General features: G+C 40.7%; 1 protein-coding gene across 1 annotated transcript; it reads left to right on the top strand.

Annotated features, from left to right (window-relative positions):
• Nucleotides 1-10,398: 10,398 nt before the first annotated feature.
• On the top strand, nucleotides 10,399-15,420 carry LOC117767845 (radial spoke head protein 4 homolog A-like). Its single transcript, XM_034595789.1, has 7 exons — nucleotides 10,399-10,861; nucleotides 11,651-11,873; nucleotides 12,121-12,399; nucleotides 12,767-13,216; nucleotides 13,315-13,456; nucleotides 14,679-14,796; nucleotides 14,902-15,420. The coding sequence occupies exons 1-7, from the start codon at nucleotides 10,761-10,763 to the stop codon at nucleotides 15,128-15,130; spliced, it is 1,542 nt and encodes a 513-aa protein (XP_034451680.1). The 5' UTR covers nucleotides 10,399-10,760; the 3' UTR covers nucleotides 15,131-15,420.
• Nucleotides 15,421-16,151: the final 731 nt, after the last annotated feature.

The following is a 16,151-nucleotide window of genomic DNA, read 5'->3' as shown; positions in this document are numbered from 1 at the left end:
CAATTTACACTAATATCAGCAGTTTAGTGCCTTAAGAAAAAACTGAAATGCAGCATGTGGTGTACCAACAATTGACTAAGACCAAAACAAATCTTACAGTATGAAGTTGCCTATCTACTCCATATCTTAAGAGTTCAAGACCCTTTGTGCATTAAACTAGCATCTTATTGTTCACAACTCAGGTGGGATACTGGCAATAATAGTGAGAGAACAAACACACTGGTGCAGTTAGAAGTCACTCTATGCTGGATATTTCACCAAGTGAGCAATGTTTCTGACATTTTCTATAATTCAGAGAAATGGTATTGCATCTGTTACAGACAACTGGCCAGTATGGGGCTTGCACCCATGACCTTGGCATTATTAGCACCACGCTCTGACCATCTGAGCTAACCGGCCACGTAAGTAGTGAGGATCAACTCCATTTATTTCTCCAGTGTTCATTTTGCACAGGGTGAACAACAGTGGAAGTGCAGTATGATGTGGTAAACGACTCACGATGCGTCTTTGAGATATTTTGTTGGTATACACATGGTGAAAAAAATCTTAAATGAAGTCAGATATTTTTTGGAGTATTCTTTCTGCCATGTTTTGTAATGCAGAGAAGCTTTTGTAAATGATTGCACATTTGCATCTGTTACATCTGTTACAAACAACTGGCCAGTATGGGGCTTGAACCCATGACCTTGGCGTTATTAGCACGACGCTCTGACCATCTGAGATAACCGGCCACGTAAGTAGTGAGGATCAACTCCATTTATTTCTCCAGTGTTCATTTTGCACAGGGTGGTTGAATGTCACTCAATTCACACTAATATCAGCAGTTTAGTGCCTTAAGTAAAAACTGAAATGCAGGATGTGGTGTACCAACAACACCAACTGCAGGCCCACTGAACCGGTGAAGAAGAAAATCTTGCTGTGATGTGTGTGTGTAGTGTAGACACTGTGACTTGTACAGCAGTAAAAACTTGAGACCAAAAGCCCCACATATAATAATAAGTAAAATCAAAGAGTAATCTACTGTTTCAATGCTTTGCTATTATTCTGTAACATTTTTGTTCTCTCATAGTGATATGTAAGAAGTTGACGTACAGTATTTTAGAATTTGGTCAGTCACTGTTTCGGGCAGGGAAACTCCATAGTCTTGTTTAAATATTAAATATATTAAATATTACACATATATCAAAACTAGGGAATGCATGTTGTAAGATAACTATAAATATCAGGCTGTGCAAAAAGAAAAAAAGAATCATGTGCTGAGACAGTTGTTATAGGAAAAGATCCTTAAAGAATTTGAGGTTTTCATATTTTACAACTGTATTGAATCATCGAGGGTATGATGTTGCAAAACATATTATCAAGACAGGTAAGAAAATGCTAATCCATGAAGAGTGTTGTATGTGCTGAGAGAAGATAACCATCTCGCAAGGAATCGTATTGGCTCTTATCATTTACATGCTGATGATATGCAGCATGTGTTTTTATTACACTTTCAAATTTGGCTATAAAAGTGTTATGCAGTTTTGGATGCCATCGCAATCTGCCCCTCCGCTCTGTGGCGGTGTCTGAAATCACTCACTAATCACTATATACTCCACTATTTGGTGAGTTCAACATTTAGTAGTGCTGTACGATTGTCGTGACATTTTCCATACCCTATATAGTGCACTCATTGTTTCCCACAATGTATCGTGAAAAGTATTTGACCAATGGTCACTAACCGCGCAATATATACCATCATGCATTGCGCTTGCAGCTGCGAGATGAGAGAGGGCAGCAGGAATCGCCCGACCTTTTGAGCATCACTGCGCAAACTGAAACGTCATCATTCAACGTGTTTTTTTACCTATATGCATTAATACTAAGTGAAAAATAAACATTTCCAATTTACTGTGGGATTTTCCACCTGCCAACGTCTTAATCATGCGACAATCCCGTAAATACTGTGCAGAGAAAATGTGATGAGTGGTGTCCGAAAACGTTTTTTTTCTTTTGCTGATGATCTCTCTAAATAGTCCTCTACATAGAAAACCCTATACCACCATACTGCCAGATCTTATCAACAGTTAATCAAGTTCAAGTTCCAGCTCTTTAAAACATTTTTTAAAGATTTTTGTAGTAATTCCTGTGTCCATATGCCTACAGCCTGTCCCTGGTCCACTCCTGCCTCCGTCTCACTCTTGCCTGATCTGGAACCCTCTTTGCACCCCACCTCGGATTTCTGGATTCACTCTGCCCTGCTTCCTCCCTGCTAGATCTCCTGCTTCAGCCAGCTCTTGATCAAGTCTCTGCCTCAGCCCACCCCCTACACCCTGGCCCAAAGACTCATCTTCAACTATTCAACAGTTTGTAAATAAATTCTTCATTGCATTCAACTCCCTGTTTTTCAGTCTTGTGTACTAGCCACCTTAACAAGGACAATGACCCTAAACAATGAGGTGTATATATATAATTCAAAATTAAAAGCATTGGAAGGCCAATATCATCCCTGCATATGCACTGTCATATACCTCAACCAGGCCTTTTTAATTCAAAAAATGCCATTTAGTAATGTTATTATATCATTCGCTGAAGCACATTATAATGAGGATGAAATCACATTGAAGTTAATGCAGTAAACCAGGTTATTCCAAAGAGCTTACACTTTCTTGCCACCGCATACTCTTCCCGAAAGTCAAGAACTGTCTTCAATGTACTGAAATAATCACTGTTTCGTCTTTATCAACCACATGGCTTTAATTTAACAACTAAATTGTGACAGCATGGTGGTTATCATGATAATTAAGAAGTAGTTATATTAACTCTATTAATAAAACTGTGCAAAAACATCAATTTGCAAGTTTAAGAAAAGTAAAAAGACCGACATGACTGTCAGTTGTCTCTAAATATGTTTTTCCTGCGGACCATCCTTCATCTTTGTACAATAACATGTCCGGTCTCACCTGTGATGCACAGCACCTGCAGGCTGACAAGAGGCCGCAGGGATGCAGGGATGCAGGGCCGATGGTATGAAGATTATTCCTGCTCAGATCCAGCAGAGTCAGAGAAGTCAAGCCAGCTAGAGCCTGGTCTGCTAACATGTCTGCAAATGGAGCTCCTGCAGACACTGCAACAGGGACACAATGCTACATGATGTTCAAAGCTTCATATACAGTACACTGAGCAGGACACTGATAATACATCTTGCATAGCTATGTAATTGTAGAGTATGTAGAGTTTGCCATTTAAATTCCTGAAAATGAAACATAACAGCATTATAGACATCTGCTCAAATGTGTAGTCCAGTCGGGGTGTGATGTCATTTCCTGCCAGGTACAGAATGCGGAGATGCTCGGTTCCCTTAAACATGTCAGCCGTCACAAGGTGGATCCTGTTCCCATTCAGAGCCAGCTCCAACAACTGACCTTGGTTCCGGAAGGAGCCAGGCTCCACTGCTGAGATGGTGTGGTTGGAGGAGGAGGATGCTGATTATTACTCAGAAACATTTTTTATTGCAGGTGTACTGCTTGCGAAGGAATTTTTGACCAGTCTCGCACATTACATATGTGCACCATTAGGAGAATAGAGCCTGTCTCATTAAAATCTTCTGTGTAGGACATCAGCTGCTGCCTGAGTTCTCTTCTCTCAGATTTGTTCTGATTTGGATAAACACTTAAAGATTAATTTAAGAACTCACAGATTTAATTTTTAATGGTTGGATTAGGTTTTTAGGCTTGGGGTATACGAAAAAAAAAGGGTCTCCTTTGTGTTCTGTGGTGATTAAACATTTGAATTTATTCCATTTGTACATTAAAACCACATTAGTTTTCAACAATTCTAGTTGATAAATGATAACTACATTTAATCTTTAAGGGAAAAGGCTGATAAACACTGGTTGTCCATGAACCAGAAGTTTGGCGGTTCGGCTCCTTCCAGCTCCTGAAACCTGAAGTGTCAATACACTAAACCCTAATTGCCCCTGACTGCTGTTCTGCGTAAATGAATGTGAATGAAGGAATCCATGTGTGTCTGAATGGGTGAAGGTGACTTGTAAAGTAAAGCTTTACAAGTGTGAAGCAAAAGTGTGCATTGGACTTCTGGGGTTTCATACTACTGGACTACTTGGATTTAGGTTAAGTATATTCTTTAAATAAGCGTCTCTGCTATATTACTATTGTATCTGCTGTCTTAGGTTAACTAGATTGCTAGTCTGTACTGTTTTGTTTTACCTTGAATTGTATGAGCTAGGATTTTGTTTCGCTCAAGTGATCGAGAGTTAAAGAGAACCAGTTAGAGTTAAAGTGCTTGACTTTTATTCCAATTCTGTTAAGGACTAAGTTCTATTTTACTTTCTACCTGTGAGGCAAATAAACTTTGGCCATAATCAGTTTTTGGCAAATTAGGAGATTTTGTGAAACTCACCTCTTCACTGATTAAGGTGGCAAGTGTCTCTTGTGTTGAACTCTGCTGAGTTTCTATTGCTGGGCCATTACCACTTGGTGCCTGATTGACTCATGATCCGTGGTCAGCACAGCTGTAGCCAACCATCGTCAATTCTGGTGTTAAAACCAGGAATTGTTTGAAGCGTGAGCTTGAGCGTCTGTGAAGACTAGGAGGATAAAGACAAAGGAGTCTTTCGTTGGAGTCTTCGGGGAGGCTGAGTATAACGCTGCTCTGTTTCCTGTTATTTGAATATGTGTTTACTTTCCGTCCCTGTTCGCATATCTACTCGTAGATACTATAGGCCTCGCACCCGTTCACACCAATACCGTAACCTTTCCTCTCTTATCTATCCCACCCGTTCCACACATACCCAAGACCTTGTCACAGGGGGCCTCTGGAACTGCCAGTCAGCTACCCGTAAGACAGACTTCATCTCTGGCTTTGCTACCCAGCAATCGCTTGACTTCTTTGCCCTCACTCTCACTGACCTACCACCCCCCACCCCCCCAGTAGGTGGTGGTACAGGTTTACTCATCACCCCCAAATGGAGTTTTTCTCTCTACCCGCGGCCACATTTTACCCCACTGTCTTTTGAATTTCATGCTGTGACAGTTACTCATCCAGTACAATAAACAATTATTGTTCTCTACGGTCCACCAGGTCCTTTGGGAGATTTCTTGGAAGAATTAGACGTCCTCCTATCGAACAGCCCAGAAAATGGCCCTGAACTTGTCCTTCTGGGTGACTTCAACTTCCAGACAGAGAAGTCATCTGGCCTACTACTTTTACTTTCTTCCTTTGCTCTCTCACTCAGTCCTTCCTCTCCTACTCACAAAGCTGGTAACCACCTTGACTATATTTTCACCAGATACTGCTCTACATCTAACCTCACTGTAACCCCACTTAATGTCTCTGACCACTTCTTTATCTCTTACTCTCTCCCACTCTCTCAAACTAACAACCCTACAACATCAACAAACTCTGTACCTGTCCGTTGCAACATTCACTCCCTCTCTCCCTCCTCTCTGGCCGATGCTGTTTTATCAGCCCTCCCTTCAACTGACTCTTTCTCACTCATGCATCCTAACTCTGCCATAGACACTCTCCTTTCTACTCTGTCCTCCTCTTTTGATTGTCTCTGTCCTCTTACGTCACGACAGGTCCGCAAGTCCTCCCCAGCTCCTTTGGTTGTCTGACTCGGTGCGCGCCGACAGAGCCACTATGCGAGCATCAGAAAGGAAATAGCAAAAAACTAAACACCCTGACGACCTGCTCACTTATCAATCTCTTCTCTCCTCTTTCTCAGCCACTTTGTCAACTACTTTACAAAAAAGATAGATGGCATACGCTCCTCATTTTCAAATCCACCTTGTATAACTACATTTCCATCTACTTCATCTTCATCCCCTTCACTTTCCTCTTTCACCCCACTGTCTCCCAATCAAGTTTTTACCTTGGTAACCTCCACCCACCCGACCACCTGCCCCCTTGACCCCATCCCATCTCACATTCTCCAGTCTATTGCTCCTGACCTTCTTCCTTTTCTCACCCATCTTATCAACACTTTCCTGCCAACTGGCTGTTTCCCTAACCCCCCGAAGGAGGCAAGAGTAAACCCTCTCCTGAATAAACCCACCCTCAACCCGTCTGAAGTAAACAACTACAGACCTGTCTCTCTTCTTCCCTTTCTTTCCAAAACTCTCGAGCGAGCTATCTTTTATCAACTCTCCTCCTATCGCCACCATAACAACCTTCTTGATCCTCACCAGTCTGGTTTCAAGGCAGGACACTCAACTGAGACTGCCCTCCTTGCTGTCTCTGGTCAACTTCACACTGCTAGAGCAGCCTCTCCCTCCTCTGTCCTTATCCTTCTAGACCATTCTGCTGCATTTGACACAGTGAACCACCAGATTCTTATTTCCTCCCTTCAGGACCTGGGTGTCTGAGGCTCTGCTCTCTCCCTGCTCTCATCCTACCTCAACGACCACACTTACCGGGTAACTTGGAGAGGATCTGTGTCTGAACCTTGTCCTCTCACTACTGGGTGTCCCTCAAGGTTCCGTCCTGGGTCCCCTCCGCTTCTCTCTGTACACCAACTCTCTCGGCTCTGTCATTCACATGGCTTTTCCTACCATAGCTATGCTGATGACACCCAACTAATCCTCTCTTTTCCCCAATCTGAAACACAGGTAGCAGCACGAACCTCTGGCTGTCTGACTGACATCTCTCAGTGGATGTCCGCACACAAATTAACCTTTTTAAGACTGAAATACTTTTCCTTCCAGGGAAAGGCTCTTCCACCCATGACTTGACTATTACTTTTGACAACTCCATGTTAGCCCCCACCCAGACTGCTAGGAACCTGGGTCTGACACTCGACAGTCAACTCTCCCTTACTGCCAATGTTAATGCAACAACACGGATCGGGTCCAGTCTACATCCAGGACATGGTCAAACCTTATAACCCAGCCCATTCACTCCACTCTGCATCTGCCAATCGGCTTGTTGCTCCCTCACTGCTAGCTAATCACTCAACAATATGACAACTGTTTGCTGTCCTGGCTCCTAAATGGTGGAACAAGCTCCTCAACGACATCAGGACAGCAGAAAGTCTATACATCTTCCGCCGCAAACTAAAAACACATCTCTTCCGACTATACCTTGAATAAAAATATTTTAAAAACTAGCGATTTAGTAGCAGTTATATGGCACTTACCTATAGCACTTTGTAGTTTGGCTTTCTTGAAGAAAATTGCACTTGAATTTGTTGATTCTTGTTGTTCTGGGTTTGTACCCTCATGGTTGAATGCACTTACTGTAAGTCGCTTTGGATAAAAGCGTCAGCTAAATGAAATGAAATGTAATGTAATGTAATGTAATGTAAAGCTAGTCTATTTAAGAACAATCTCGGAGCCCATCGGCTATAGTCCGTAAATAAGCCTCTGGGGGGCACCAGGCAATATGTTGGGGCTTCAAATGGAGACACTGTACACCGACTATTTTCCTTTATCAGACGAGTCCAACATTTCTCCAAACAAAACACAAACAGTGATACTTTTTTAAGAGTTTTCATTGTACGCAGATGGAAGCAAACTCAGTACCTCGCAGACCTGTTTTGGAGAAGGTGGGTGCGTGAATATCTACCCAGCCTACAAGAACGCCAAAAGTGGAATAGTGTCAAGAAAATATGGAACCAGGACAAATTGTGATGATCCTGGATGACAATGCCCCCCAGAGCTCTTGGCTTCTGGGTAGAGTCGTACAAACCATATCAGACGATAAGGGACTAGTTCGACGAGTACTAGTCAAAACCAAGTTCAGGACCTTGGAGAGGCCCGTGGATAAGCTCTGCCTCATATGTGACGTGGACACTTAGAGTGAATGCAGTCGTGTACAGTGTAGGGGTGTAGGCGTATTGCTACCCGGCAACTGAAAGGAGAAAGTGACTGTTGAACTTTTTAATCTCCATTACGGGGTGAAGACGGATTACTTCCTCTTGTGCACATACAAAGTGTACATAAAAAATATGTCTTGTTTTGTTGAAGTTATTTCGGTGTTAATATGGCTCTTATGACTATGTTGCCTGTAAATAATTATAAAGCTATCCTGCCTTATAATTAGGGGCCGGAAATGTAAGAGCCACCATGCAGCCTGCGTGTGTGTAGTTAAATATTAATGTTGGTTTGATATTTTCTTATATTATCCAGGTTTGTAGTTTTAGTTTTATACAGTTAAAATATATTTTGTATAGTGTGTCTGCTATATTCAATTATATTCTGGGCGCTTTTTTGCGGCTTGTTTGCGACAGTTGATGAGGCTGTAATGCGGTTCATCGCACATGCGCGTGGTGGTTATTGAGGCGCATAAAGATCGTGGTGAGTGTGGAGTCTGTTGAGTGCTAAGAAATAAGTTTTGACCGTGATAGCGTGATATCGTGATAACGTGGAAACGTGAAATTGGGACATCGTGACAGGTTTGGAAAGACGGCATCGCCAATTCGATAAAGGATTGTTTAAAAGGTGTGTCTGTAATGTGCTGGAACGGAAAATAAACCCTTTTTCAAGTTTTACCTGCCTCCTGGAGTTGTGTCGACATTGGGTTCTCACAACGGGGCGGGGTCTATATGTTGGACATGAGTCAAACTCAAGAAACACTCCGCAGACATAATACAAGTGGCTTTTGTAATGTGGAACGAAGTGAAACGGCCACTACATGCATTTTGGTCAATGTGTTCTGCCTCTTTTGCTCTCCACACTGACTATTTACCAGCGTGCAACCACATCCTGCTCTGACATGATTGTTCAATTGTTCTGATATTGTGCCATGATTGGAAACAACCTTTTGGTTTGGCTTCATCAGCTGTTCAGTGTTTCTCGCACTTTTTTAAAGGAGCATGTTCATTCTGACAAGGAGGAACATGTAATGGAAATTTTGTGTATGTGATGTTGCATGAACAGACGTGTATGTGGAAGATTGACCAGATTGTTTATCTAAAAGGGCAACTTTAGGTTTACGATTATTGCTCAGGGACTTTAAATTTATGGCCTCTTGAAGCTTGAACATTATGGTGTCTCTGAGCAAATGGTTGGGATCTCGCATCTAGGGTCTCACTCCAGGGGTCTTCTACAGAGACATGAAGGCAGGATAGCTCCCACCCTGATAAGCCATCAGGAGGTAATAAATACCCAATGGGAGGGGGCTATGGGTTATAAAAACACAACTCTCATGTCTGTTCTTTGCTCATTTGTATATGTCATTCAGGTGATGTGTACTGTGAGTCCATCTGCAGATGTTGGATTAAATTTACGGAAAGACAAGTGTTTGACTTTGTGCTTGATTCACAGAAATTGCCACCACAAACATTACATACATGGGGAATTTAAAGTAGCTAAATGTTATTAACTATTCAAAATATGAAAAATGCTTTCAGTGGCAATTCTTGGGCCTGCTCAGGAATGAAATACATCCAAACACACTCATGTCCATACAGACTTATTTTGAGAAGCGGTGATGTGGGAAAATCTAAAGATCACTGTGCCTCTCACTGTACTTGCTGATTGGTCTTGACCTTACTATGTAAAGTGCCTTGAGATGATGTATGTTATGATTTGGCGCTATACAAATAAAATTGAAATGAATTAAATTGACGTGACACACACACACACACACACACACACACACACACAGACCTACACACAGGTATTGCATGTGTGTTATAAATCGTGTTAAGTGCTAGTGTTGTGATCTTTGATATAGTGGATTCTTGTTACGATAATAGTCATTAATTAACATTGATGTTATTATCTTTAATAAATTCTATTGTATTTAAAGTACCAGTATTTTGTGATTATTTGTGCATATGTATGTGAATACAGCTGGAGCATGATAGCCAGTGCTTGAACTTAAACCTTCACTGTTCATTTTATAATCATTAATAGTAAATATTGAGATTTTATGAGACTGATCTTTACAGATTGATTGTTGGTCCCTGATACCAGGGTGGTGCCCTGTCTTTGATAAATTATAATTACAGATTTTATTATTCTTAATTGATAACTTTATCGTTTTTAATAAATAATTGTATTATTTTTAATAAATAATTGTATTATTTTTAATAAATAATTGTATTATTTTAATAATCATATTTTATGATTATTAATAATTAGCCAACATCAAGTCTACCTACTATTGCACAACAACAGAGATTTAATTAAATATATTACTGGGCCCATCCAATTTAGGGTTAGGGTTAGGCTTATCCATTAAAGACATCAAAGACATTAAAGGCAATTATTAAAATCTAAGGAAACAAATTACAGGAAAAAAGAAAAAAAAGGGATTTCAGAAGGTTTAAAGGACTGGGTGAGCCTGCTAATAAAACGAACTGAAGAGCCAAGAAGAAGAACCCGAACAGAGATTCATCCAAATCTATCAAATATAACTCTCAAGCAGAAAAATTGTTTTATTCAGAAACAAGGAGCTGGAATTACTTTTTGGCAAGAGGAATAAGGTACTTCAAAAAGAAGTGGATTTTAAACACCCAGAACTGGTAAAAAAAATAATGCAGAGTCATAGGGGTCATGGGCCAAATATTGCTTAAACATGGGTAATAGATATAGCAAATAAATATAAAAATCTAAGACAATATAACAATCACCATACTGCAATTAACTTCTATGGCCTTACTTGTGATCATTCCATTACGTCAAAATCATCCCCATATTAGTGAAGTGTGACCAGGGAGGTTTGACTCTACGCTGTCTTGCTGTTTTCCAGTGTTCGTGGCCGACACAAGAAATAGTTCCAGAAACAAGTGAAAGAAACGCAGTGAGTGAAGGATGGAGAGAAAGCAGAACAGCAGCCATGAGCACACGCTGCAGGAAGCTGCCATGTTAAAGACTATGATGTTGAAACAGAGCACGAAGAGCGGCCTGAACCTGTAAGTACCGTGTGTCCTGGTGTTAGCTCATGTTTGCTAGAATCTGTGAAGTTCATGTAAACAACTGTACTAGCCCATTAGCAAGATTCAAAACTGTAGAAGTTGTTGTGGCTCCCAAAAACATACATTTCCATACCTGAACAACTGCCAACTATGTAATTCAAATTCTGATGTAGTTAAAAGTTCGGCTTCATTTAACAGCCATTTCCAAGAGGCAGGGTTACTCCCTCCTCTACAGTAATCTGGATAACTGTGTTCAGCATTGACAACAGAGAGCCTCACATCTGAGAAACAACAGCAAATACCCTATTAAACAATGTAAACATTTAGTCTGTTTTCAAAAGATTATTTTCTATTGATTTACTTGTCAATTAATCAAGTTACCTAGTTGTACAGTGTTAAAGGTTTTTCTCAGTAGAGGTGTTCTGATAAACCAGGAAACCTGCTGCACACAAAGTGGTGGTTGTCAGCAGTAAATCAGATCCACTGATTTTGCACAGTGACGTCAGTATGAAGCAACACTCTCACTGAACTGGAAATTGAAATGAGTGAAAACCTGTGCACTAGCTGAGCTACAGCTATGAATGCAAATATATATAATTGTTTACTCAGTTTTACAACAAACACTAACAGAGAGAGAGTAATGTAAATACAGTAAACATACAGAATACCACTCTCTGAGGAAAAGGTCAATTATATGTGAGAATATAATTTCTGTGCGCTTATTCTCTTTAATGACCAATGGATGATCCAATGCTCAGGAACTGGTGTCGTTCTTTTATGTTCCAGCTATGACCACCTGACCCGGTTACTAATAAAGGTGATGGATGAGCAGCCACAGGATGTGGTGGACGTGATCGAGGATATGAGTCGTGACTTGAAGCGGGCTTTGTTTGAAGACAAGCAAAGCACCCTGCGAGACCTGCCACACACTACAGCTGCTGAGCTGCTGGCTGAACAGCAACTTCATCTTTTTCGTCAGCCAGAGGACAGTGAGCAGGAGGATGAGCTGGTATGGGCTACATACAACTAAATTGTCCATTTGTCTTAGCGGTATGATGGTGAAATGGAATTTAATTTAATTTGTAACCGTTTTTTAGACATCCAATGACACCATGTTACATACTTTCATTGGTGGCAGGTGGCAGAAACTTTCATTTTCACCTGAAAATATATGAGAAGAATATTTTGTTAATGTAACTGATATATATATGAAGCTAAATATTCATATTGTGACAGTGGTTATTTGTCTTCACCAGGAGGGTTACCCTCTTCCTAATTTGAATGAGATCGGCTTCTACCTGGAGCAGGCTGGAGTGGGTCTGGGCAGAAAGGAGATGCAGATGATTTTTCTCGCGCTCAAGCAGCTTGTTGAGTCGCAGGAGCTCCTGCGCTGCAGACTGTGGGGGAAGATTCTGGGATTAGAGAGCAACTATATTGTTGCTGAAACTGAGTGCAGAGAGGGGGAGGAGGAAGAAGAGCAGATCTCTGAGGAAAATGAGAGAGAGGCAAAGACTCAGGAGCATGACGAAAATGAGGTGAGGAATTGGAACGTAGCCAATCAATGTACCAGAAAATCCTCATTAATTCTCTGAGAGTATCTGCCTTAAGTGCAGAGAGGACGAGGACATTAAATATATATTTGTTCATATTTTAGTCAGAGGCCTTTCTGTTTTTGACCTAAATTATTATTGATTGCTAGAATGTCATTGTCCAATCAGAATCAGGTTTAAAGATAGGGGTTAACTTTCATACTTGTATCACACACAGTGTAGGAACTTTGAGTTTTACTCATACAGAATGTTTTCTGCTTTGAATCTTTACACAGATTTTCACAAAAAACTTTATTTTGAAGATAAAGAAATGATATTAATCTTTCTGGTCTTTTGATGGTTATATTTTCAGATGGATCCTCTTCCTCAGTCGACATATAAACCCCCACCAGTGTTGCCGAAGGAGCCCATAGGAACAGGCGTTAACAAGTTTGTTTACTATGTTTGTAAAGTGCCTGGTCTTCCTTGGGTAAAGCTGCCGTCAGTCAGTCCTGTCCAGATCGTTGTTGCTCGCCAGATCCCTAAATTCTTCACTGGGAAGCTGGACTCACCGATTAACAGCTACCCACCTTTTCCTGGGAATGAAGCCAACTACCTGAGAGCACAGATTGCTCGGATCTCTGCTGCCACACAGGTCAGCCCCCGGGGCTTCTTCCAGACTGTGGAGGACGAAAGTGATGAGGAAGATGAGGAACCACGAGACAGCTATGAAGTGAATCCTGATTTTGAAGGCATTCCAGCTGCTAAGATGGCTCAGTCTCTGTCCAACTGGGTGCATCATGTTAAGCACATCCTGCCGCAGGTACTAGTCTGATCAAAGCAAGTTCTTGAAAGCAAGTACCATTCTCTCAGCTGTTGTATGTGTATGCTTATTTAACATGTGAATGTGAACTGTTTCAGGGCCGTTGTACTTGGATGAACATGACCGTGGAACCAGAGGACTCGATTGAGGAAGGAGAGGCTGAGGAGAAAGAAGAGGAGGCTGATGAACCTGAGCCAGAAGTTGGGCCCCCTCTGCTCACTCCCCTTTCCCAAGATGAGGGTCAGTCTTTGTCTTTGATCATTGTTCTGCTAAACTAGGAAGGGGTACGTTTTTTAAATACTTGAAAATACATTGCAAATCCCGAACCACACTCTGTGATAAGTGTCCTCTGACTGTCCAGCTGGTAGGACCCAGAGAGAGGGGTCAGGAGGGTATAAATTGTGATCTGATGACAATTTTAGAATTTAACAACAATCAAAGATAAGGGTTGCTATGGTGCTTTCAGCTTCAACATGCAATTGTCACAACATTTTCAGCCTATTAACATTGAAACAGTATAGTGTTACTGCCCAATCAAAATAAGTGCCTTTTGTTCCTCTAACAAACTTAACCATACACTGCATGCCGCTAACCTCTGCTCTATTCTTATCATGCAGCCAAGTAGAGCAGCTTGGCTGTTTGAAACTGTTACATGATGTGTTTTAAACTGTAAAATATCAATGCACATCTTGGACAAATTTCTTAGGTTCAGTGTGTAAGATTTAGGTGAATGGGATTTAGTGGCAGAAACTGAATCTAAAATAATCCTTGTAATGTTTCCACTAGTGTGTTTCATCTAAATTGTTCAAATTGTTGTTTTTTTTACCCTAGAATGGGTTCTTTATATTTAACTTCTTTATATTTACATTGGGAGTAGGCCACCATGTTTTTTTACAGTAGCCCAGACTGGACAAACTAAACACCTTTAGATTTTTTATGACAACTGAAGGCTACCACAGGTTCTCTTTCATGTTTGAAAGGGGAGGAGGGGGGGTATTCAGCTGCAACATGAAACTTTCCCACTAGATGTCACTAAATTCTACACACTGAACCTTTAAATGAACTGGATGTATTCACGCTTACACTGTAACATTTACTGTTGTTCCGTCTTCTCAACCAACCTCAGAAATGTTCTTGTCAGTAACATTATGTGACATTATGCTCACTAGAACACGTATTTATGTTTTCGCATTTTTGCACTTCCCTTTCCCTCCCTCCAAAGTCAAAGGTTTTTGTTTAGATGTCTTAAAAAAGGTCTGTGGTTAACACAAGCTCAAGACATGTTCATGTTGTAATTCTACAACATAAAATACATCAGTAAATACCTGATAAATACCCTACTCATGGGGGCTACTTGTGAAGATTATCATGCTGTGCAAAACATGTAAATATCATAAACTTGTGTTTTATCACAGAGCTTGTTTTCCACAATAATCCAAACACCAACTTTATCTTGTCTCAGAAATATTCAACACCCCTCCCTGGAGCTCAAGGTTGTCCTCCACTCGCATCCCTCAGTATGCAATAAATGTGCTGCATTCTAACCTCTGGCCGGGGGCAATTGCATATGCTAGTGAAAAGTAAGTGAAAAGATCAGGATATTCTGACTTTCTGAATCTGTTTTCTCAGTATACTGAAAGCAATATTGTAATTTACAAACAACCATCTGCTGTCTCTTAATTTAGGAAGTTTGAGAACATCTATATTGGATGGGGTCTGAAGTATGTCGGGGAAGGGTACAGCCCACCTGTCCCACCACAACCACAGAGAGAATATCCCAGCGGTCCAGAAATCACAGAGGCACTGGACCCAACACCGGAGGAGGAACTGGCGCTGAAAGAAACTTTGGAAGAGGAGCAAGCTGCCCAGGAGGAGTTGGAGGAGACAGATGAAGAGGATGAAGATGATGACTGAGAAAACAGTTAAAGATTTTTAAAAATCAAAGTTTGACTTTTCAGGTTTTATTTATTAGGCAATGGCCAGTAAATCACTTTAGTTGGCTTGAACACTCGCAGCTTTATGAATCAATGTTTTACATGTGGGTCCTGTCATGACAAGATGTAGAGTTCCTGTTTTTATTGTTTCTATGTTTTTCAGTTTAGCCTTGTTTGAGTCTTTTCTAGATTCCGGTGTTTTTCTGTTTTGGGGATTCGTTTTTATTAAATGACCTTCACCTTAATTAAAGGAGACTTTTTGATATCTTACTTGTTTCTGCATTTTGGATCCACATGCACACCTTCATTCTGACAGATCTGACTGGTCCCTAGAATGCTCTAGCCTAAAAACATACATGGGGTGACGTGCTGACACACAATGATTTTAACAATGTTCCACTGGTCTAAATGTGGTGGCATTATACCAAGAAACACTATGTTCCAACAAAGGCAGTGCAGGAGAAGACTGCTGATTGAATTCAGCTTAAATGAGTTTCCAAACCTTAAAGAAAAAGGAAATGTATTATTTTATTATTATATCATTTTCTTCCATAGGGCCCAACATTTTTAGCAGCGCCCCTGATCAGCACTACTGATAACAATTCATATGAATTAATGCCGAAGCTTGCCATCTACCCCATCCCAACGTAAAAGTATATGAATTAAATATTTACCGATAAAACTAAAAAGGGTAGCAAAAAGGTGGCTAGGTAGCATTAGCTTCAAACCACCACCTATGTGTAGGGTTATTAAATGTTAAAATATATTTTTAGAACGCTGCATTATATTTAAATTGAAATAGCACTGTTATATTCATTTTCATTTAGTGCTTTACCATTGTTTTACCTTTGTAAAAGGAACAAAACAAGAAACAAGTATATATGGAGTTGTATCTAATAACATACAAACATACAAGCCAGGGTGTTGCTGGTGAGTCAACTTTTTAACAACGAGGGAGCCATTCGCAGAATCTCATTCTGAACCCAACTCTCAAAGAAAAG

This window comes from Hippoglossus hippoglossus, chromosome 9, assembly GCF_009819705.1.
Source record: "Hippoglossus hippoglossus isolate fHipHip1 chromosome 9, fHipHip1.pri, whole genome shotgun sequence".
Taxonomy (NCBI): Eukaryota; Metazoa; Chordata; class Actinopteri; order Pleuronectiformes; family Pleuronectidae; genus Hippoglossus; species Hippoglossus hippoglossus.
This window is presented reverse-complemented; position numbering and strand designations above follow the sequence as displayed.